Source organism: Calonectris borealis, chromosome 21 (genome assembly GCF_964195595.1).
Source record: "Calonectris borealis chromosome 21, bCalBor7.hap1.2, whole genome shotgun sequence".
In the NCBI taxonomy this organism is placed as follows: domain Eukaryota; kingdom Metazoa; phylum Chordata; class Aves; order Procellariiformes; family Procellariidae; genus Calonectris; species Calonectris borealis.
The window spans coordinates 8,216,133-8,237,696 of record NC_134332.1 but is presented as its reverse complement, the minus strand read 5'-3'; the positions used below and the strand labels follow the sequence as shown (position 1 = coordinate 8,237,696).

General features: G+C 45.3%; 1 protein-coding gene across 1 annotated transcript; it reads right to left on the bottom strand.

Annotated features, from left to right (window-relative positions):
* Positions 1-313: 313 nt before the first annotated feature.
* Positions 314-21,539, bottom strand: ADAMTS13 (ADAM metallopeptidase with thrombospondin type 1 motif 13). Its single transcript, XM_075170660.1, has 29 exons — positions 21,007-21,539; positions 20,632-20,698; positions 19,510-19,793; positions 19,169-19,310; positions 18,654-18,793; positions 17,792-17,875; positions 17,582-17,706; positions 16,658-16,804; positions 16,189-16,323; positions 15,496-15,646; positions 14,723-14,827; positions 14,096-14,247; positions 13,914-13,977; positions 13,255-13,381; positions 12,883-13,031; positions 11,388-11,508; positions 10,593-10,673; positions 10,139-10,320; positions 9,562-9,697; positions 7,731-7,860; positions 6,873-7,062; positions 6,159-6,276; positions 5,676-5,805; positions 4,057-4,261; positions 3,249-3,558; positions 2,745-2,891; positions 2,089-2,265; positions 1,559-1,743; positions 314-1,269 (listed from the first exon to the last, which is right to left on the bottom strand). Exons 1-29 carry the CDS (start codon positions 21,079-21,081, stop codon positions 1,111-1,113), a joined length of 4,218 nt encoding a protein of 1,405 aa, XP_075026761.1. The 5' UTR covers positions 21,082-21,539; the 3' UTR covers positions 314-1,110.
* Between the last annotated feature and the right edge of the window lie 25 nt (positions 21,540-21,564).

Below are 21,564 nucleotides of genomic sequence, written 5' to 3'. Positions count from 1 at the left end.
GCGTGAAGAGCAAGGGCAGATGTGTCCAGCCAGGCTCCAGGTGCGGAAAAGACCCCTTAAGCAGTATATTGTGATTTTGGAGCATGACAGATTTGGACCAAAGCATGATCCAATGTTCAAGATATTGAATAAAAACAACCTAAAAAATGCATTTAAATCAAACTGAGTGAATATTTGTCACTGCTCTAAAATACCTCTTCCTGCTACAACTTGTATCATGCATTCTCAACAATCTCTCATTGCACAGTTCCTGTGAGATGAAAATACAAGCTACTGTTCTTATCTGAGTATGTCTTGGCACCAAACCCATCACTAAGAGACAAAATTACTTTATTTTCCCATGGAAAAGAAGTACTGGTATCACTGTCAGATATATAATAGTAGAACCACAGAAGGGGTGGCTGGGGAGGGACCTCTGAATGTCGTTTAGTCCTCCCATATAAAGCCAACTGTCGCCAGGGCTTGACCAGATCAGCCGTGCCTCGGTCTAGCCAACTCCTGAAAACATTCAAGCCTTCTGAGTGACCTGTCCTAGTGTTGCGCTACCCTCCCGGGCAAAGAAACTGTCTTGCCCTCACACGTCTCTAGTCTTCTTGTGCTAGCAGTTAGTCCTCATAGACATCTTCACCTTCTTTGTAACATTCCAGATTTCAATGGGCCTCAGTTTCAAGGGGCATTTACATTGCAACAGCGTGAACTTAATGGCTAAACCATAATCATAGCTACTTGTGGTATACAGAGGTTTGTAATGGGACACTGAGCCACCGAGAAATTAAACAACTATCCTAAAAGGTCACAGTGTATTACAGAAGCAGGACCCTGAGACTTCAGTGTCCAAATCACTATAACTGCAGACATGTAAACTGCATTAATACCAATCAACACAGACAGAAAATCCATATGAGGACTATTTGCTAAATATTTGGTAGTCACATGGCTTTTGCATAACCTTTATAAATATTAACTGAGATCCCAAAGGTATCAGTAGATATTATTGTTTTACTCAATAGATGGGGAAGCAGCTGCAAAAAGATTAAATGACTCGTGTGACCTCGAGCAGCAGCGACTAACTGGACCACAGCCTTTCTCAGTGCAGTAGCCTGGCCTCTTTTATTTGGGCTCAATAGCATGATATTCAGCCCAGAAACTGGTTCGGTGATCCTTAATGTTTTCATGAAATTCAATTTCAGCTTGGCTTCCTGTTGATTGCCAGAAGAATTGTTGTTTCCCGTGGAACACCATCGTCTTCATGGTGCTTACATCACGGACCTGCATAAAGAAAGACCAAACCATTATATCATAGCAGCCTATAAGTGAAGTACCCACAGAATACTGGGGACTTGCAAATTGGTCACTCGGGGGGAAACGCTGCCCTCTACAAAGGTTAGAAGAAATACAGTAGACATCAGTAGTGCTCATTCACATCTACGTTTACATAACAGAGATCAGAGTCTGACCCTCTAGGATTTGTGACTGAACTTTGGATCTGGATGGAAACCTCTGATGAGGAGACGGGTCCGTTCCCATCCAAATCATCCCCTTTAGGTTTCTGACTCACCAGGATGTAATTAAAATGTGTTTGGTTGCTCTCATTGCCCAGGTCAATATATAGGGCGCGGATAGCTATGCGATGCCGAGGAGCCACATTGATGAAGGTCCGACACACTACTTCTTGCCTTTGATCGGGCAATTGCACAGGATTCACTATTTCACCTTGGGGGCCAAACAGCTGCTTGTCACAGTCTGAGAGGGGGAAAGGGAGCAGAAAAGAAAATGATTTAGAGAAGTGTCCATCATCTCCAAGAAAGAAATCATTTAAATTACACACAGGCAGAAAAGTTTCTCTAAGGATTTTCATCTGGGAACCTCCAAGCATCAGCAAACACCTGCAGGGGGCTTGCCTTTAAAACGGAGGGGTAGTCCACAAGTAATATTAATTCCAACACTCCCCAAGAAAGGGTTTATTAGCTGCTAAAAATGAAGCAAGGTTTCCATAGATTTCCATAGGCAACCATGATCCATGGAACTCTGTGGGCCTTGTCATGGGTGCCTTAATCTAAAGCAATAGCAAAGCTTTCAGTAAGGTACCTTGGTAATATTTTTTAGTTGCAGTTCTGCTGTTGTACTGAAGAATGACCCCATTTCCTGGCAGCAAAACACGCTGTTTCACAATCAGTGTATTCGTTCTGGAATTTATCAGTGACAAAGGGAGCTTCCTGCAGCCCGTCCGCCACATCATTCGCCCAGAAAACAGCACTACCTCACCTGGAATGGATGAACACAGGGACTAGAAACACCTTTACTTGAAGTAAAAGGCTGCAGCCTATCTCATATAGGTCTGGAATCAAGTAATTTCTGCATCTTGTCCCTATCTTATCAAAATCTGTCATGAAAACAGTCCAATTAACTAATCTAACTGTACTGATTCCAGCAAGAGGGTATATTACAAAGAGAGTTTATAACAGGCCAAAGCAAGCAGCTTCTTTAACCCCATAAACTCCTTTCATCTCATATCTATCAACAAAACAGGTAAGAAACCATCATGTAGGGGGAGGAAAGGCATCACCTTCATTTAGTCCCATCTGGCAATGACTTGGTGGGACAGAAAAACTTGTAAAATGGTTTCAGAGATTACACAGGCTCCAAGGCAGCAAGAACTTTTCAGGGTACCAAAAGCACACAGGCAAAAGAGGTGCAGATTTCCCAAAGGGCCAGGCTAGTCCCCAGCACGCCCTGGGCAGTACCTGCGCTGCAGTTGAGGGAGCTCTCCAGGATGCTGACTGTTATCTCCTCCCTGAGAGGACGTCCGATGGCCACAGTGCAGTCGCTGCTCTCTACACCCGTCATGTTGATGATCCCGGTGGCATTAAGAAAGAGCTTTCCACAGACACCTGTACAGCAGAGACAGATGAGAAACACATCCAGAAGGAACTACAGATGCTGAAAAACAGCCCCCATTGCCTTCGTGGCACAATGAACAGACAAGTGCACAGCTTCTGGGTAAAGCACAGGAAGAATCAGCTGCTGTCCCAAGGAGTCCCAAGTCAGAAGAGCTTTGGGAAGCCCAGGGAAGGGCGTCATTGTTCCTAGCTCAGATAACATGGACAGCTCATGGCATGCTGGAAGGAACAGCGTGTTGTCCCTCCTAACCAGAAGTATTCCCTTCCCGTGCTCCTGTCCCTGCATGGCAGTAAGGTCACCACCACCCAGCTGCACACAGTAAGCACCTCTTGGTAGAGGCACCTCACCTCCACTGGTGTTTGTCTGTTCCTGAGGCACAGCTAGCACAGCAGATGGAGGAACATCCAGATTCTTGTATCTCGCCTCTTTAGCAGTTGTAGCTGTCATCAGACCCGTGGCTGGTGTCACTGTCTGCAGTTCTGCTCCACGGGACCTGGTCCCCACCGCCTGCTCAGGACAGGGCCCTGCAGAGCAGCCACGCACCACAATGGCCTTGGGGAAGTGCCTGCAGAAGATGGGGTTCACGTGCTTACGGGTTAGCGGGTTGAAGCAGAAATCCTGCCGTGTCTGAATGCCATTCCCACATGAAGTTGAACACTGCAGAAGAAGAAACCCACAGCCTTTATACATGTGTTTCCATTGGTATTTAGAAATAAATACGTTTATTGGCTTAGGCATGATCTGGGGGTCTGATCTGTTGTTCAGTGATGCTGTTCTATCATTTGTCCTTTCAGTGCTCTAGTTTCATGAGCTATAAGATGGCCCACCTCCCAGGGGATCTTCCAAACTATATCTTTGAATTGCAGAACCACTTCCTAAAAAATCCAAAGAGATCTGCATTCCAGAAGAAAACATGTCAAGCACCATTTTTAAACTGCAGCCAAAACCTTAGCTGAGAAAGGTGGGAACCAGACCTACAGCTGCTAAACACAGTGGAAAAGATGGGAAATATTCCTAGAAACAGTTTAGCATTTCTGTGGGAAGTAAATATACAAGGCAGAAGTGGTATTTTTCCCCTGTATGCTTTAGGGAAGTGAATGGCTGTAAAACCGCTGCACTAGACACCAAGTGCTGCATCTGAACAGGAGCAAATACCTCTGTCCACTCGCTGAAGCTCCATTCATAAGAGCACATTCGAATGACACAGGGGACATTCGTAAGGGGCTTCTCTGCCACAGGACACAAACGCTCCTCCAGCAAAATCTCCTTGCCTTGGCGAATCTGCACACAGGTGACCAGCTGAACAGCTAAGCCAAGCCCACAGCTGGAGGAACAGGGGCCAGCTGGGGTTACCTTCCATCTAATAGAGGACATGGAGGAGAAAAATTTCATTAGTGATAAATCTCCACTCTCTACTATGTCTCACTGTAGAAAATGCAATGCAACTCCCTCATGCTTCCCCCTTCTGCTTCTCAGCAGCGTTCTTCACCCCCCTGCCTCACGCACTTTGCTGCCTATGGTACTTAGAAGGCAGCCTTTGAAACAAGGCTGGGCAGTCTGGAGCAGGTTTGGAGTTGGACCAAAACAGAGGGCATTCACATTTTGCAAGAAGCCCACAAACTCGAAATACACATCAAGTCTTACTCTGTGTCCATTACAGTCTTCCCCAGGGTGACGTACACAGGCTCAACTGCAAAAACCAATCTTATCTCCCTCCAAAACGCACATCACTCTGAACAGTCAGATCAGAAACCGACCCAGGGTATTTCATCCTGGGAGCAGCATCCTGTAGCACGTAAAAAAAGTTCAGATGCCTGTGGCTTTCCAGTGCCACAGCAAATAGGGTAGGGCAAGCTGTGCCCCATTTATCATCCCTGAGCCATATCCTAGATCACACCATACATGTTAACGGAGAACTGCTCTTCCCCAGTGCATCCTCTTGTGGCCCATGTGGCCATTTTGACCTTGGAGGGCACAGCTCCAAACTACACAGCTCCTGCTCCTCTGGGCGAGGCAAACCACCACACTGGGTGTCTGCCACAATCTCTTCTGCCTTCTCCCTGGTCTCCCTTGCACAGTAGAGGACCTTGTGCAACACACCTCCTCCACAGCTTACACTGCATAAGCCTATTTTGTAACACCACCTGGGAATAACGCAGCCATCAGTGAGTACCTCCAGCTGTCACCTGTCTTCCCTGGACCAGTCTATGGAAGTACAACTGTTATGTACAGTACATAGTACATAGTACAACTAAGTTAATGCACACATACACACTGGCTCATATTTGAGAGACCAGCAGTCACCCCACTGAGTGCAGTCTGCCACACCATAAATCCTAAGCAAAGTGCAATCAATTTCCTTCGGTTCCCAGAGCAGCTATTCCAGATTCTTAGAGCATTTAATTCTAGCTACTTTCCTTGATGCTATGTGGAAACTACAGCTGGGAAATGTGTCACCACCTTTTGCAGTTATGGATTTGTTCCTACTTCCCCAGGGTAATAAGGGATCAAGAGGTTTTCAGTTTTGCCCTGGACTCAAACTCCAAAGACTTCACTTAGTTCTGCTTGAGAATGTACCAGCCCAGGAAAGACTCTCCGTTAGTTTGCTCAGTATGGATCAGTGCTACTGTTTTTGCAGCTGGCTGTGCTTTCAAACCAGGGGAGAGGAAGATAACATCCTCAGAGCAGCTTGACCCTTACTTTACCATGTCCCTGGAGATAGAGAGGAAGAAAAGACCTCTCACTGGCTCGTTGTGTCCTGGTAACTGCTTTACCTTGGTGGGCAGGGACTGAGATCACAGACTTCCGTCTTGCTCTCTGGCTTTGGCACTGGATGACAGTTTTCTTCCTGGGTTTCTTCTTTGGTGTCAAAAGCCACACATACATACTGTAGCTGAGTCTTACCTAGAAAGAGAAGTGATGTTACTGCATGGCATGCACGCAAGGGTTGAAAATAAGCCAAGCAGTGTCAATCGCATTTGCACGTACAAAACAAGCAAACTCTGCCCAAGCCCCAGGCACACCTACTGCACTTATCCCCTCCAACTCTGAAGCACAGCAGTAGCCAGCCAGCCCTCTAAACTATTCCCTGTCTGAGCCAGGCCCCCTTGACTCTCCCAGACTCAAAAAAATTGTGACCACAGCTACACATGCATTTAAAACCATAGAGGGGAAAAGACCAGGTCCCTGAGGTTCCTAGGCACTGAGCTCACACCTACAGCCAAATAATGTTTCCCTGCAGCACTGAAAGATCTCACCTCTGCCACAGGAGACGGAACACTCTCCAGTCAGAGGGCTCCAGACATACACAGTCTGATTTTCCAGTTGGATATCCCCAAGTGACTCCGAAGTCTGAAGTAAGTGTGCATCTTCCTCCTCAGAACAGAGCAAAAAGACCCAGACGGACATTGGCACCTGCCTTCCACATCAGTCCCAATCTAATGAAGCTGGGGGGTACCTCCAGATCAAGCCTACAACATATTTGCTGTCACTGAAGAAAGAGGCACATTCAAGCACTTTCTCCATTTTTGCAGAACATATAAGTATCAGGAATAGCTAAGGACATCCAACAGCCAAGACCCCTCCCAATTCACACTACCTGAGGAGAGATACCTGAGACTGGAGACGCCTAAAGCAGTATCTAACTAGGTATTTCCTAGTGGACCAGGGGTTATTTCTATTTCTGGTTTTGTTGGACTCTGCGAGGAGAAATGAAGAAGGAACATAGTCAACAGCTGCCCTAAACAAAGCACCATTATGAATTGATGAATCCAGCAGCATAAACTAAGAGGGACAGAGCTGTCTAAAGTGACAGGATGAACCTTTAACTGGGCAGACATTCTTGGTGTAAACCACCCTCCCAGACTCCAGTAGTAAGGTGGTTCTTCTTAACTGGTAGCCTCCTGTGGATCACAAGTGCAGAGCTCCCAGTAAGACTCCCAAAATAAGCCAAGCCAAGCCAGTAAACTCACTTTGTCCCAGCCCAAAGGGCAGACATTAACCACACACGGCACAACGGAGAGGGGTTTTTCTTCTGCTGGGCACAAGCTGTCATCCACAACAGTCTCCAATCCATCACGAAACTGAACGCAGGTCAGATTCTGCTGGGCAATTCCAGTTCCACAGACAGCAGAGCATTCACCTATCCGAGACATCTTCCACCTAAATGGGAAGTAATTGTATCACCCTATTTCTCATCTGGATCATGGAGGTTTATTACTCACACCACTGATTACAGAAATGGGTCATACAGAGTATTCAGCTTCTCCATTTCAAGAGCTTTGTCTGGATGTTATTGAGAGGACAACTGCTGGAAATTTAAGTCCTTGCACTGACAGCTCTCTAGGACTAAAAGCACCTGAACTAAAGAGCTATAGTTCACAGTGAAATCACTTTTTATTAAACACTAAAATGTCTGTAAGATCAATGTCTCGGCAGGCTTGGCTCCTGGTCCTCTTTCCAGTCTTAATTAACACAAGGGTCTCCTCCAGAGTAAGATCAAATCTTTGTTGGCACAATCTTGGAAAGGATGTGAGCAGACATCTTCTTCTGGCCATGCCCTCATAGTATTTTCATTTAGCAGACTACTGTAAAATATTGGAAGGACTATCTCCCAATTCATTCAGCTGACATCTCAATTACCTCATGAGACCAGGAAAGACAGAACGTGGTTTGGGATCCGCTATGCCATTATAATTAGGAAGAAACTACTCCATACCCCTCCTTTTTTTTCACCTTGCACAATGCAGATAAGACTGCAGAGACTGGGCTAACTGGCAGAGAAAGGACAAGCAAAGCAAGAATTCAGCTGAGCTTCCAGGAACACCAACCTGTACAGGCATGGCTCCACAGCACAGGGCTTGTGCTCCAAAAGGGGCTGTGGGAGCTCCAGACACCACTGATCCTCTGTTATTTCATTCTTTGTCTGGTCAAAGCACACATGATCCACTGGTTGCATCCCTGGGATACAAAAGGAAAAGGAAAGGAAGTTACAAAGTGAACAGTTCACCTCTACTATGCTAGGAAGATGCAGTAATTTCTCTTTACTCAAACCATCTGTGTAAGAAAATGGCATATTTCGGAATACAGACTTTCTGTAAACACACAAACCCCTTCTTTCTGATATAACTTTTCCTCAAGAGTTTTAAAGTGACTTTCCAAGATGAACACCCCAGAAGATGAGAAGTTTGATGGATAATCCACTGCCAAAATGGAAAGATTGCTCTAAACTGGCCATTTGCAAGAACAAGGATATTAATCATAATTTGGTCCAAATTACTTCTAATGATCTTGATGTCTGACTGATGAGGGACAGGTTGCTGAAAATAAGCTCTAGCAGTCAGCCATTTTTAAATGACGTTCTGTAGAACTAATCATGTAATATCATCACGCAGCCTTTGTACCCAGCCGTGCCAACGTCCTCAAAGTGATCATCAATATCCAAAACTAGACTAGAGGTACTGGGAGAGAACCTGCAGACTTGCAGTGCCTGTGGCATGCAAGAAATGAAATATTCATAAACTACAGCTATAAACAAGATTTTTAACAATACTGAACCTAACAGGTAAAGCGGGTGAAAATCCAAACTCAAAAAAGTTACAAGCAAAGCTGTGAAGAGTCTCCTTTGCAGTGAATGGGCTACCCACAAAGAGAGACAGGCATTCCTGAATCTCAAAGAGCATGACCCTGAGAAGCAAATATCAAGAATAAATCAGCAATGTTATCTTTTCACTACTCTCCTTGTTTTCAAATAATGTCTATTGGCAAGAAGGGCCTGAGCATCACTTTCAGCTCTCAAGATGCAACTTCAGCTTAGATTCTGAACTTTCTGTTATTTTAAGTCCCAGCTTTCTCATTTTTTTGTTTGTGACTGCATTAGCTGGGAGGCTCTAGAGCATTTTGAGTTCTTTACTTCAGGGTTTCAGCAATCAGTTCACCTGGGGAATCTGCTGGAGAAAAGCTCTCCAGACATAACTAGTCCTATAGATTGACTTCCATAAGTATTCATTAATGTATTTTCTAAATCCTTGTCATAAAAGTCTTGAGAGGCTTGCCAGTGTCATCTGTGTTATCTGAAAAACAAGATGTCAGACTGCCTACCAGAGTGATCTGTTACAATCTGCACTATGATTTCTTCAGGGAGACAGAAAGGATTAGCCATGGCACAGGAATAGAATTCTAAGAAGGAAGTTTCATAATTAGCTCTGAGGCTTTAGTTAGACACTAGATACCACTTTGGTCTCAGACTTTTGATGTTTAGCCAGATTACAGTCTTCAATAACTTTGAAAAATCTGAGAAAATTATTTAGTCGCAAAACCAAAAGTTTGGTTAAAACCTATTTTAAAATGCTCTTCACAATCAAACATTTTCACTATCATTTTGATGATTCAGCTCATTTGCTGATTTGCTAATTTAATTCAAAAGCTGTACCACTCTTTTCTTTGGTTCAGTTTAACATTGGCAACTGCAGCTCACTTTGAGCAATTTGCTTTTAAATTCAGTTCAGTTGTTTAGTAAGTTCTAACCAAGTCTCTATCGCTGATGTCACATTTCTTTCAGTCAGGCCAGGAGAGCCCATGGAGTAAAGATCTGGGTGACTACCAGCCAGACAAACTAGAAGTCTGCCCAGTAGAAGTAAAGATTGAGTACTGCTGCCTCACCTTCCCCACAGGTCACTGAACATGGCCCCTGCTGAGGAATCCACATATACGGCAGATTCTCTTTGGGGACAAAGTAGCTGAAGGTGATGTCTGGGTTGGTGGCATTGCCATATTCTTTTGCATACCTTCGATAGACCTGGTGAAGGAAAAAGTTGTGGTCAATGCACAAATCAACTCAGACTCATTTCTTAGGATGGAGATAAGAGAAGCTAGTCCCCCTTTTTTCCATCCAATCCTGAGCCTCAATGCTATGACTCTCAATTCTTGCCAGAGGCAGTCAGAGTACTCACCCTGTGAATTCTGTGCATAGGGCACTGAAAAAAGATTAAGCCAAGCAAAAGGTTTAACTCGGTATGCTTTTCCCCACACAACCATCCCCCAGACCTGCAGAAAGCCTGTAGGCAGCCAACCCTCAACCTTTCCCAAGAAGAGCAACACCACCACTCTTAGTAAACACCATCTCCGCTGGCCTGGGACACGAAGCCTACTACACCTGGATTCTGCACTGCAGCAGAGCTACACAAACTCAGCCTGGCCAGTTCTGACTGGCCCCTTTCCAACTCTTACTTTAATTTACCTGTATTTCAATTTCTTCTTGTGTTGGCCCATCCACATGGACTTCCTCCAGGCTTGGCAGGTTGTCCTTGGTGAGAAACACTTTGTATTTGATCTGGCTGTCCTCCAGAACCGATGGATAGGTGACATTCAGTGAGATTTTTCCTTTTCCAGCAACCACATACTCTCCTTTAACCTTCACAGCTAGAGGAGCAAAAGTAGCAGTGAGGTTAAGAGATATGATGTGGTCACCAGGATCCCCTGGTCCTGGCAGCTACAGACTGCCCATTTGCTAGAAACCAGTTTGATCGAAGTCGGGCATCCCAAAGAGCATGGCTTCTACCACTTCCCACTGGAGAGCATCCCACAAACAAATTGCATCATCAAGAACTTTCCTCCCAAATTCCATGTTCTTGTTTTTACAAGCTTGTTTTAGGCCTGCCTGCAGTCCCTCCTCTCCTTTTCATTCAACTCACCCAAATGTGTGAAGAGTGGTCTCCGATTGGTAACATGGACCAAGGTGGTGTTATAAGGCAGGGACAGAAATGTAACATACTCTGGAAGGATGGAAAGAAAGAAGATATGGTCAGCTTCCATTACTGTACCTTTGTTAAAAAGGCTGGGGATTACAGACCAACCCCTCTTCACCTTACTAGCACGCTATCCATTGGAGGACAAGCCTTACAGGCAGCAACAAAGCTTAATTGCAGACAGGGGTTATATAGCTAACGTAAAAAAAATAAGGATACAACAGTGATGGCCAGCAGGCTAAATTCACACTGACCTTAGCTCTATCAGCTTGGCTTGAACATAGCGACGGTGAACACAGCAAACAAAACTGAACTGAATTCTGTGTCGCGTTCTCATCTTTCTTTTGCTCTTTTTATGTTCTCTGCTAATATCTATATGTGATACTGCAAGATCCAGATCAGTTCCCAAATGGATGTTTAACATCTCTTATTGGGAGCAGCCCCCAGCTCCCAATAATTTGCTGGACTTCCCAAATGGCTACATTTCTGGTCTGTGTCCAGAGAAGAACTATGGCCAAAAAAGTCACTCTGCCTACACAACAGCTACCTCCCTGCTACAGATCTTAGCTGCCTTCTCTGCTGACTACCCAAACTCCATCGCCATATCCTCCATAAAATAAAATCAAGCAGAAGCAGAAACAAGAAGTCACGTACAGAAGATTATGAACACTGAATATGCATACAAATATGCAGCATACAAACAGTACCATAATGTTGAGCCTGAGGGTGAGGACTACACACCTTTAGCTTTTCCTTCTGTGTAAGATCCACTCACTTCGGTGCAAGTGGTATTATCACCCCCACAGACCTTGCAAGAGTCCATTATCTTCTTGGAGTCCATCTGGCCATCACACCCGAATGCCTGAGCAAAGGGGAGAGTCTGTCAAGACTTGCCTATTCTGAGAAGAAAACAAGCGAATGAAAGCAACATTGCCTGAATTCCTGAAACCGCCTTTTTCATTGTAATTCGAATTTAAGAAGACAACATAGACAAAGATGTGTTTGTACCTAGATCTACCACTGTACAGCAGTATGCAAAGCCAGGGATTGCAAAGTCTTAGCTGAGAGCACAACAAGTTTCATTAATTGTGTGACATTTTCTTTCCCATAAGAAGCAGCCCAGAAAGATTTCTCCTGTGACCTAAAACAAAGGCTCTGCACTCCCTTTCTTCTATGAACTCTTTCTGGAGGGGGGAGGGGGAAAAAAAAAAAGCCCAGGAGAACAGTAAACATGAATGGCAGGTTCTAAAGGAATCTTTAGCTCCCCAAAACCCATACCCAAACCCAGCTCCCATCCTTCAGCCTGGCCTTCAATCCCATGGAGCTCAGAAAAGAGATTCTATCCTCATTCCCACGAACAAGACTAATTTACACAAAGCTACAGGAGGATCTCAGCAGGCTTAGCAGCAAAACATGTGCAACTGCTGAATTTATGCTAGAGGCACTGATCCCAGGCTTTGGATGCTGCCATAACATACATATTTATCACTGTCACCAATAGAACAGCAGAAATCAGAATAGATTATGCCTACACCCTCTGCTGTTCATTAGGTGGAAATGCATTACAAAACATTGTGAACACGAGGATAATGAGAAAAACATAAAATTTTAAAAGTGTATTCTGGGAATGTAAAGAAGCAACAGAAAACATACAACCGGGTCAGCACTGAGCAGTTACTAAAATGCAGACAGCGTGGGGGAGTTATATTCAAGTTCATCATGAAAGAATGCCTTTCTCACGTCCAATCCAGGGGGGAAAAAAAAAGTTATGTTTCAGTTTTGATTAGTGATACTGCAACAATCAATCTGTCGACTTACGATTCCCAGGTTCTACTCCTTATTTCACCACTGACTCGGTATGTTCAAATCATGTAACTTTTCTCCAACAGAGTCAGCATTATATAGGGCTATTTATACCATGCAAACTGAACAGCTAATGATGTCTCCTCAACCAACGCATAAACCAATTGCTTCTTGGATTAGGGATGAATAGCCTTACGTACTTACTGGATAATTAGCAGAATGTCTTATCTAGAGGGCATTGGCATTGGATGCACAGACAGAACAGTAGATTTGTTGGACTCCATCCACTAAGCTAAGAACAAAACTCTCTTCTCTTGAGAAGAGCTCGCTCTGTTGTTTGGGACACTGTGGTTTTTTCCCCTGTTCCTAGTAAACTGACTCCTTTGGGGCAGATTACATGTCAGAGGTTCACCTGGATTCCCCAGTCACTTACTCTGCAGCTTCCCATTACACACAGACCAAAAGCCCCACGATGCTCAGAGTCATCCTGCTCACATCTGGTTCCATCTATGAAACTGTCTTCACGGCTCACCATGAATTGGTTTTCAATGGCCCTGCACATGTGCTTGCATAGCATGTCTCCTGGAGGAGGCAGACAGAAGAAGAAAGGAGTTACTCTTTCAGAAAGGCACGTGGCTGAACATCAAGCAATGGGAAGAAGTCAAAAGGATCTGACAGAAAAAGTATCCAGGTTTCATGTGAAAACTAAAACAATCAGTGAAACGGCCTTTTGACTTCAAAGTACAGACAGGTCCGTGAGTGCTCCCCTTCACAAAGAAACCACAGTTTCTCAGTCTTTCCTTACCTTTGGCAAAGCCAACAGCAGAAGTCCAGGTGTAAAAGGATGGCACTTCTACAGTGAGATACAGTGGCTTTAAATTTGTTGCTGCACATTGTTCAGCCATAAAGTCCTGTTGGGTCATCAAACAGGCCTACATCCCAGAGAGAATTGTATGGGTAATGAAAGGAAGTTACTGAGCACAGAATCCCAAGCAGCATTTACCCACTAGCTAAAGGCAGAAAGCAGTGGCTGGGAAGTAAAACACCAAAACAACTGCGAATAAAGAAAACCACTTTAAAGGGAAGCTGCGGGATATGCAGAAAATTGTGTTTGGAAGCTGATATCTTTGCTATTTATGCAAAATAAATGGATAAGGAAAATAGGAACAATATAAAATGTCCCTCTGAAGAAAACTATCATTAAGTGAGTCACTATTTTCTCAGCGTCTGTCCTGCTATGAAGGCATAGAGAAAATGCTTCATTACATGTGAACAATGCTGCTGTCTTCAGACACAGTGGAACAAATATCCCTCGTTGTCAGACAGATGGAGGCTGTATGCCAGATCTTTAGTCCTCCTTCCCAGAGCAGTCAGCTGTGAGAAGTACAGTCCCAAACCATACAGCTCTCAAAGGGTTAAACGGCATTAAGAAAAAAGCTCAGAAGATGTGATGAGCTCCATTACCTGAGTATTGCACATCTCCACTTGGATGCTGGCACCACTGCATTTCTGCCCCCCAAAAGCAGGCCTGGAAATGACAGGAGAAGAACTCCTCAACAGAGGCAGGTTTGTCCCAATAAAGAGCAAGACTCAGAGGCCATGGCCCTGAATCAGCCAAGAGGCACTGCAAACTCCCCAGCTCTTACCTGGGGTTGTTACAGAACCGTTGCCTTATCACAACTCCACCTCCGCAGCTGCGGGAGCAGGAGGAGAAGGGGCTCCAGGCAGACCACTGCCCATGGACTACAGTCATGGGGTTCAGTTCTTCCAGAGAGCTGCACTGTCCCTTGGAGCACCACTAAGACCAAGAATACACAAAATCGGCAGCAGCACCACAGTGAACCCAGCAGGGCTGGGATCTACAAGGGTGGCACAAGTCCCCATCTCTTGGCAGGTCAGACTGTAACAGAGAATCCCAAGATGAATGACGCACCTTCTCACAAGAGGCTAAAAGAGTCCCATTCCTAATTATGGTCTAACATGAGGTTGGGGTTAAAACAAAGAGCCGATGGTCATTTCAAGTAGAAAGCAAAGCCTTGGAGGAGAGCTCAGATATCAGGCTATAGAACTGCAAAGCAACTACAGAGATATAGATAAGGTGGAAACACCAAGATCAGCTGGTACCAGTTTGTAACTGGAGTGTCTGGCCTTAGCTCCCTGGCCAAGGGGCAGTGAGTGCCATGTACCTTCCAGCCACCAACAATGTCTTGCTCTCTAATGAGCTCCATAGCACCCACACCAACTTCTGATCATCGGATCAGCAGCCTCCTTACCTTATTGATTCCACACTCGGTACCATCCAAGAGGGGAACAAGAAGCCGAGTACAGCTGGATTTGTCTCCTGGTTGTATGTGGCATGAGAGAACTTCACATATGTCCTGGTGTGACAAGAAAACCAGGGAGTTCAGGGAGTCACTTAGGCTCATCAACACAGCACTCCCAAAAGCTGCTCCATTTAAATGGTGCATGTCCCGGAAGTTTGGTTTCCCCACAGCTACCCAACAATGCAAACAAGTCCCTTCATTTCTCCTGTTACTGTGCAAAAGCTGTGGGCTTGTCAAAAGACCATCACTGCCAGCTGTAATGCTAGAAGATGATCAACTGAAGCGATTAGTTTCACCCACCTTAGTGCTTCCTCATTAAGAAAACATGTCCAGATGGCAGCTATTAGCCATGCTGCATTTCTCAGCCATGTGGACTTGTGCAATGACGGGGAAGCTGAAGGGATCCAATGAACAAGAGCTCCCCAACGCGGGACCCAAGACTCGCCTGAGTAGGTGTACCCAGCGCTAACACCGCCAGGCAGATGTTTGGACAGAAGGCTCTGTGCAAACTTTAAAGGAGACTTATGTGGACAAAGGAGGTGATAGAGAGAAGGAAAGCATTTTAAAAGCCTTTGAAGGTTTGTTCTTTGCCAAGAAGTCTGTGGCAGGAAAGCACCTTCCATTCCTTTATAATAAAAACGTCCCCAGCTCCCTTTTCCTGAATCTTGGCTCCAGAACATTTCCCTGCTGCCCCTAGCAAGACAGACAAACTTTCTACCTACAACATTGCTGTCAGCAAAGGTGCATGCTGTGGCAACACTCCCAAAGGCTATTTTACATTGCTCATCTGCTCCATAGTACAAGCCAGGCTTCCATCCAGGGATGCTGCCATCCATGTCCGGCAGGTCATTTAAGCAGTTTGTTTGGCCTGTGCTGATAGAGACACAAGAAATATCACTTTCCCAGCTGAAGGACAATGACATGTTTGCAAACTTCTGCTGAGTTTCATTCTGGGAGTTGGCTGCTGCTTTCCCAGACAACACATGCTTACTGTGGGCTGTGATGGATTTAGCTGCAGCAGCTGCCTGGAGATGCTCACAGTTCCCTGCTGCTGAAGTTATAACAGAAACTCATGCCTGTTTCTCACCCAGCCAGCTCACAGCCCGCAATGCTTGTTTAAACCTAGATGCTCTGACATTTTAAATAAAATTTCCAGACTGAGCTAGTGTCTGAGAAGTCCAACACAGCCCAGGCATGTTAGTCACTAACCAAAGTAATTTCCAGCTACTTGAAGCAAAAACTGGGTTTAATCTCAGCAACAGACACAAATGCTAAGAAATTAAACCCCAAGCTTTTCACAGTTCCTCATTTTCCAAGAATTATATTTTAGTCCTTGTCTTTCCCTGCTCTCTCCTAAGCCCCCAGCACAGGGAACTGCTCCCACACAGGCACACAGAACTCGACCATTCCCTTACCTGACAAAGGCCAGGAACTCTTCTCGGCTGCACTGCGACCAGGTGAGGTCGATGCTGTTGTGGTTTCCTGCTGAACCCATGATGTAACCGCTGCTGCTGCACCGATTCCCCTCACCATCGTGGGGGATTCCAAGACTGTAACAGAAGAAGCACAGTGCCCTGAGGAGAAGAAACCCAGAGGTTGGGTTCCCTCAGAGCCTCTCGTCTCTAAGCAAGGACTGAGCTCCCTCTGCAGCCTTTCCTTCTACTATTGTCACAAAGGTTTTCTCTCCTCTTTGCAGCTTCTCATTGTCACAGAACATGCAGGAATGCAAGAAACGCAAGGAACTCTTTCCAAAAGTTTTGAATAATCTATGGGAAACCCCCTGTTATACCAAGAGATCCTTATCCTTCTTCAGAAACCCTTAAACAGGGGAATGTTTTTGCCTGAATAAAACATACTGGGCTGCTCTGGGGCTTTCCTACTGACCTGTGCCCAATCTCATGGGCTATGGTGACTCCAAGGTCAAAGCCAGTGTCCTGGGTAATAACACAGCTCCAGAAGGAGGAGCAGACTCCACCTAACTGAGTCACTCCACGTAGCTCCTTGTTCCCATCAGGTAACTCCAGGTCAAACCTAAAGTAAGGAAGACAAATATACAGGAAAGAGCAAAGAACCACTGCAGCTAATAAAGTCAGGTCTAGACATTCAACTGAATTTATTTGTACTTTCCTGATCTAACTTTGCCAGCTACCTAACATCTCTTTTGACACATGGAGCTCCCTGGGGCAAGATGGTAGCAGTAAGGTCCCACGAGTGCCCACTATTCAAAATTTGTGGTGATTCTACATGAAAAAATCCCAATGTCCCCAGACAAGCAGAATAGAATAAAACAAACTAATCCTATTTGCAAAAGACAGATCAATAGCATCATCTCTTTGAAGAAAGAGCACCAAAACAAAGCCATTACACTAAAGAAAAGTTTCCTTTTGACACATTTAGCCAAGGCAATTTAGAGCAAGGAGCCTGAAAGTCAGACAAAATGTCTGAGTCAGAGTAGCACTAGAAATCTTCCACAGAAAACACCAGTGGGTTTTCACTTCCAGTTACCGTTCGACTTTTCTGCCCACAAAAAGCTGCAGTGGGTTTGGCTCTGCTGCTCTGGAAGCACACAATGTCTGCTCAAGTCTGGCTGGTCAGTGCTTGGGGAGTATTCCAGTTCCTTCAGAAACTGAAGAAACAGCACCTCTGACTAACTGCATTACACTAAAGGCAGGAGAATCAACCCATTTCCAAAGACTCTGTGATGCCAAACTGCTGGAAGAGCCAGTGCAAATCGCTGTCACGGTGCTGACAGCTGGACAGCAACGGCTGCATTTCCAGTCCTCTCCCAGGGCAGGAGAGCTTCAGTACCTGGTGACGTAGAGGACAACGTCAGCATGCTGGGGGTCAGAGTCATTCTGGGGGTTGACCTTCTTGCTCCACTCACAAACGCTGATTAGCGAGGAGGTGATATTTGTTGTGATGTTTACCTCTGCCTAGAGTGAAGGCACATTCTTGCACATTTCATACAGCTTTTAGCAACCCCTTGGACAACACTTGAACAGAGTCCTCCTTGCTTACCTCTGGTTCTCTCAAAACAAGCATTTGCATAAGATGAACCCTGAAATGAGCACCCAGTGAGGCATCTCTCAGCAGCTCTGCCCCCTGTTAAGAGATAGAAAGGATTCAATAAAGAAGGCACCTTGATGACTCCCACTACCTGTTCTCAGTAACAGGGCTGCACTCACTAGAAGGATAACGCACCTGGTAACCATAAGGGGCAACTATAAAATCACCGGGAAGTACAACATTAAAGTATGCACTACAAATGTAAATAAATCTGTCAACTGATGAGAACTGTTGTTAGACTTGTCAGATACTCTGAAGCGGAGAGAAAAATCTGCATGGAAAACAGTCAGGTAGGAGGTAGGAAAGTGAATGCTAGAGACTTTTTTGCAATACACCCACACAGAAAATGCATAAACAAATTCTTAATAATAGCAATGGGAGACATTTAGAGAAATTCTGTAACAGAAATAAAATGTTGGAATATAAAATGTAAGATTAATTCAGTGGATCTGGTTCAATCTCACTGAAAGCAACATGGGCTGGATCAAGGCTCTGGTAATAAAACTCTTGCTACTGTATCTGACAGACAACAATATTAGTAATGAAATGAAGAGCTACATTTTCTACGCAGGTTTTAAGACTACAACCCCAAAGCTTCCAACATCCACTTTTACCCGTGCAGCTCCTTGTGCAAGGGAAAGCTTGCCATGCAGTGCCAAGGGAAGCAGAGAGGAACACCCTGCACATAAGCAGTGCTCTGTGCTAGGAGGAGGTAACCACAAACACCTCTGAAAGTGCACTCACAGAGGTCCGTCTGCCTATGACACCGTGAGCTCTCACACTGGGACAGCAATCCAAACAGAAAGCTACTCACAATGTTCAGGTTGGCGAGAATATATCGCTCCGTGTCCTCTTTGTGGTACAAGTAAACATCTGGACCTGCTACAACCATCAGCTCCAGATGTTTGACAGCTCCCTCAGCCCTCTTATGCAGGCGAGAAGGAAACCGCCCTGCTGAACAGCACAAAGGGACACAGGGAGTTTAAAATGCAAGACAACATAAAGGTTCCTACAGATCCACTCCCTTTTCCTGAAAGACTAGAATAATCCAGCTGGAAAGCCACTCCTCCGGTTGCTTGCTCAGGTTTCCCACTTCTGTTGCTTTCTTTCACCTGCCAGCATCCTTAATAACATGCTTATGCTATCAAAATAACAAATACCTAAATGAAAACACACTATTTACACCTGAATGAGGTGAGAAATGTCTATCAAGTATACTCATATATTTGTAGATACAATTTTTTCCTCTGAGCTCGTGCAAGCAACCCCACTACCAGGAGACAGCTTTTCCAAGCAGAACAAGCAGGGCTTCCTCTCCATGTATGTTACCTCTTGCTGTATTTGCCTCTCTTGCGGCACTTCTGAAGAGAATGTGGGGTCTGGAGAAGCCGAGGTCCTTCAGCAGGGCCACATCTTTGCTTCTGATAGGCCTGATATGAATATTTTCCTCATCTGCAGTGACGACTCCTTGCTAAAGGAGATGAAATTCCATCTCTGAGTTATTCTAAAGACATATGCTATCAACGGAGAACTGTGTGCCACATCCTTCCTGTTTCTCCTTTGTAACGCTTGGATTTATTAAATGGATGGTTCGCACATGTTTGGGGCATCAAGCTGCAAACCCACAAAGGCTGTAAGCGCTTGTAAGAATAAGTTCAGTGCATACTCACCAGCTGCCCTTCACAGTAAGTGACTCTACACTTAGCTCCGGGAGGCTGCAGTGGATTTCCACCTGCAAAGCAGTTGCCTGAGAATCTCTTCAGTAAGCTAAAGGAAGAATTCACCACTTGATGGCTCACAAAGGAAGAGGAAAGGAGGGCATGGTCCTCCAGAAATTCAAAGGCATAGAGTTCTCCCCAGGCCTCAATGGAGCAGTGTTGAATCCGACAGGGCATCAGCCCAATCTGTTCTTCTTCACAAGGGCAAGTTGGCTCAGCAATAACAAACTCAGGTACTGAAAGAAATGAAACAAGACCAGAACAAGGGGAACAGTTATGAGAAATGATGATACACAGAAAACGAATGTCGTGATCTATCTCCCTAGGAAAAAATACTCTCCCAATGATAACAGTGGCCTTTCAGGGTCATCATGTCATCAGTCAAAGAACTTCTGTGCTTTCATGTATTCCAAAGTGAGGATAATCTGATTGGGAACAGACAACAGCTCTGAAACTGGCTCCTGATTTATCTGCGCTTTTGCTCTCTTGGTAAGGAGAACAGTTCATTTGACAAAGGCTGAGACAGTTTTACTTCCTCAGATATTAAGTATTACTGAGTGAGAATTATCACAATCCTGACAGAGACACTGGGATGAGCACTAGGTGAACTCACGAGTGGACAATACCTTTCCTTTAAGGATTTGAGAGCTCAAAACATATAGTTATTCTGAACTATCATCAATCCAGACCTGCAACACTAATCTCTCCATGTGTTTATTTAAAAAAAACCTTAACAAGTGCATTTAAAACTATTCTTAGTCTAAAGCTTCCCACTCAGAAGACCTGGATCTGTTAATCTCATAGAAAAATACCAATACAGAGAATGAGGACTGCAGCAGAAATGTGAAAAACATTTATCATATCTCCTTCAGCAGATTTTAAATACTGACCCAGTTCTTCAACCGCTTTCACACCAAAACATGGATTGCCTCACTGAGTAATGTGACTCAGAAATGCTAAATGCTTGTCAGATCAAGGTTCGTTAATAAGTGTTCTTAGCGTTATCAAATGTACAGGATTAGAAATAAACTGACAGATGTGTTCCAAAATGAAGAAGGAAGGAGCCCTGCATACCATCAGACGCTGAGCTGGTTCCAAAATAAGAGAAAACATCTTCCGCATCCAAAGTGCCGAGAAATTTCTGCAAGAAGAAGAATAGCTTTACATTTTCTTAAGAAAAACAAATGGATACAAGACTATCGCTTAACTGAACCTAACCTGGAAGGAACGCCAGCGAACAACTCAACGAGTACCGATGCCAAGTTCTCATGGCTTTATTTTGCACTAAGCATGGGCTGCACAACAGCCACCCAGAGGAAACAGCTTTATCTTCTTGATTAGTGAGGTTTGATGGATTTTGGCTTAGAACACATCGTGTTGTCTCATCTTTTTTTTCCTAGAAATAAAAAAGGCTTCCTGGAAACTGCATTTTCTGGAGGTCAAACTCACCTCTTGGAAAGCCGACGGCCAGCAGAACCCCAAAGGGAGCATCACGAGCGCCCGGATCGTCAAGCTGACGATCATGCTGGAGGAGTTGCAACCAGCGCTGCAGAGTCAGCGCCAGCCCAGGGATGATTAAGACGATGTTTGGCTCAAGGCATCACGTGGAGCGGAAGGGAAGAGTGCAGGGTTTAAACAAACAGGGGAGCTGATCCTCTGCAGAGAGGGGCAGTCGGGGGGAACGGCCTGCAGCCGGAGGCTTTACAGGAACAGCTGGAGGGAGGGAGGGAGGTTTTGCGCAATGTTTGCAACTTTACTGCAGCCAAAGAGCGCGGCAATAACGAGCTTTGAGCCAGTCTTAGCAGCCAAACGCACAAGGGGCAATTCGCTGGGGGAAAGGGGCTCCGTGCCGTTCAACCTCTGCCCTGACAGGCCCCACGCCTCCGCCATGGCAGCGGGGGTGAACCCACACCGGCTGCCGGGCCAACCCACACCGGCTGCCGGGCCCTCACCGGGGGAGGCCCCGGCCCCACTCGGCCAGCAGGCCCCGGAACGGAAGCGCGCGTC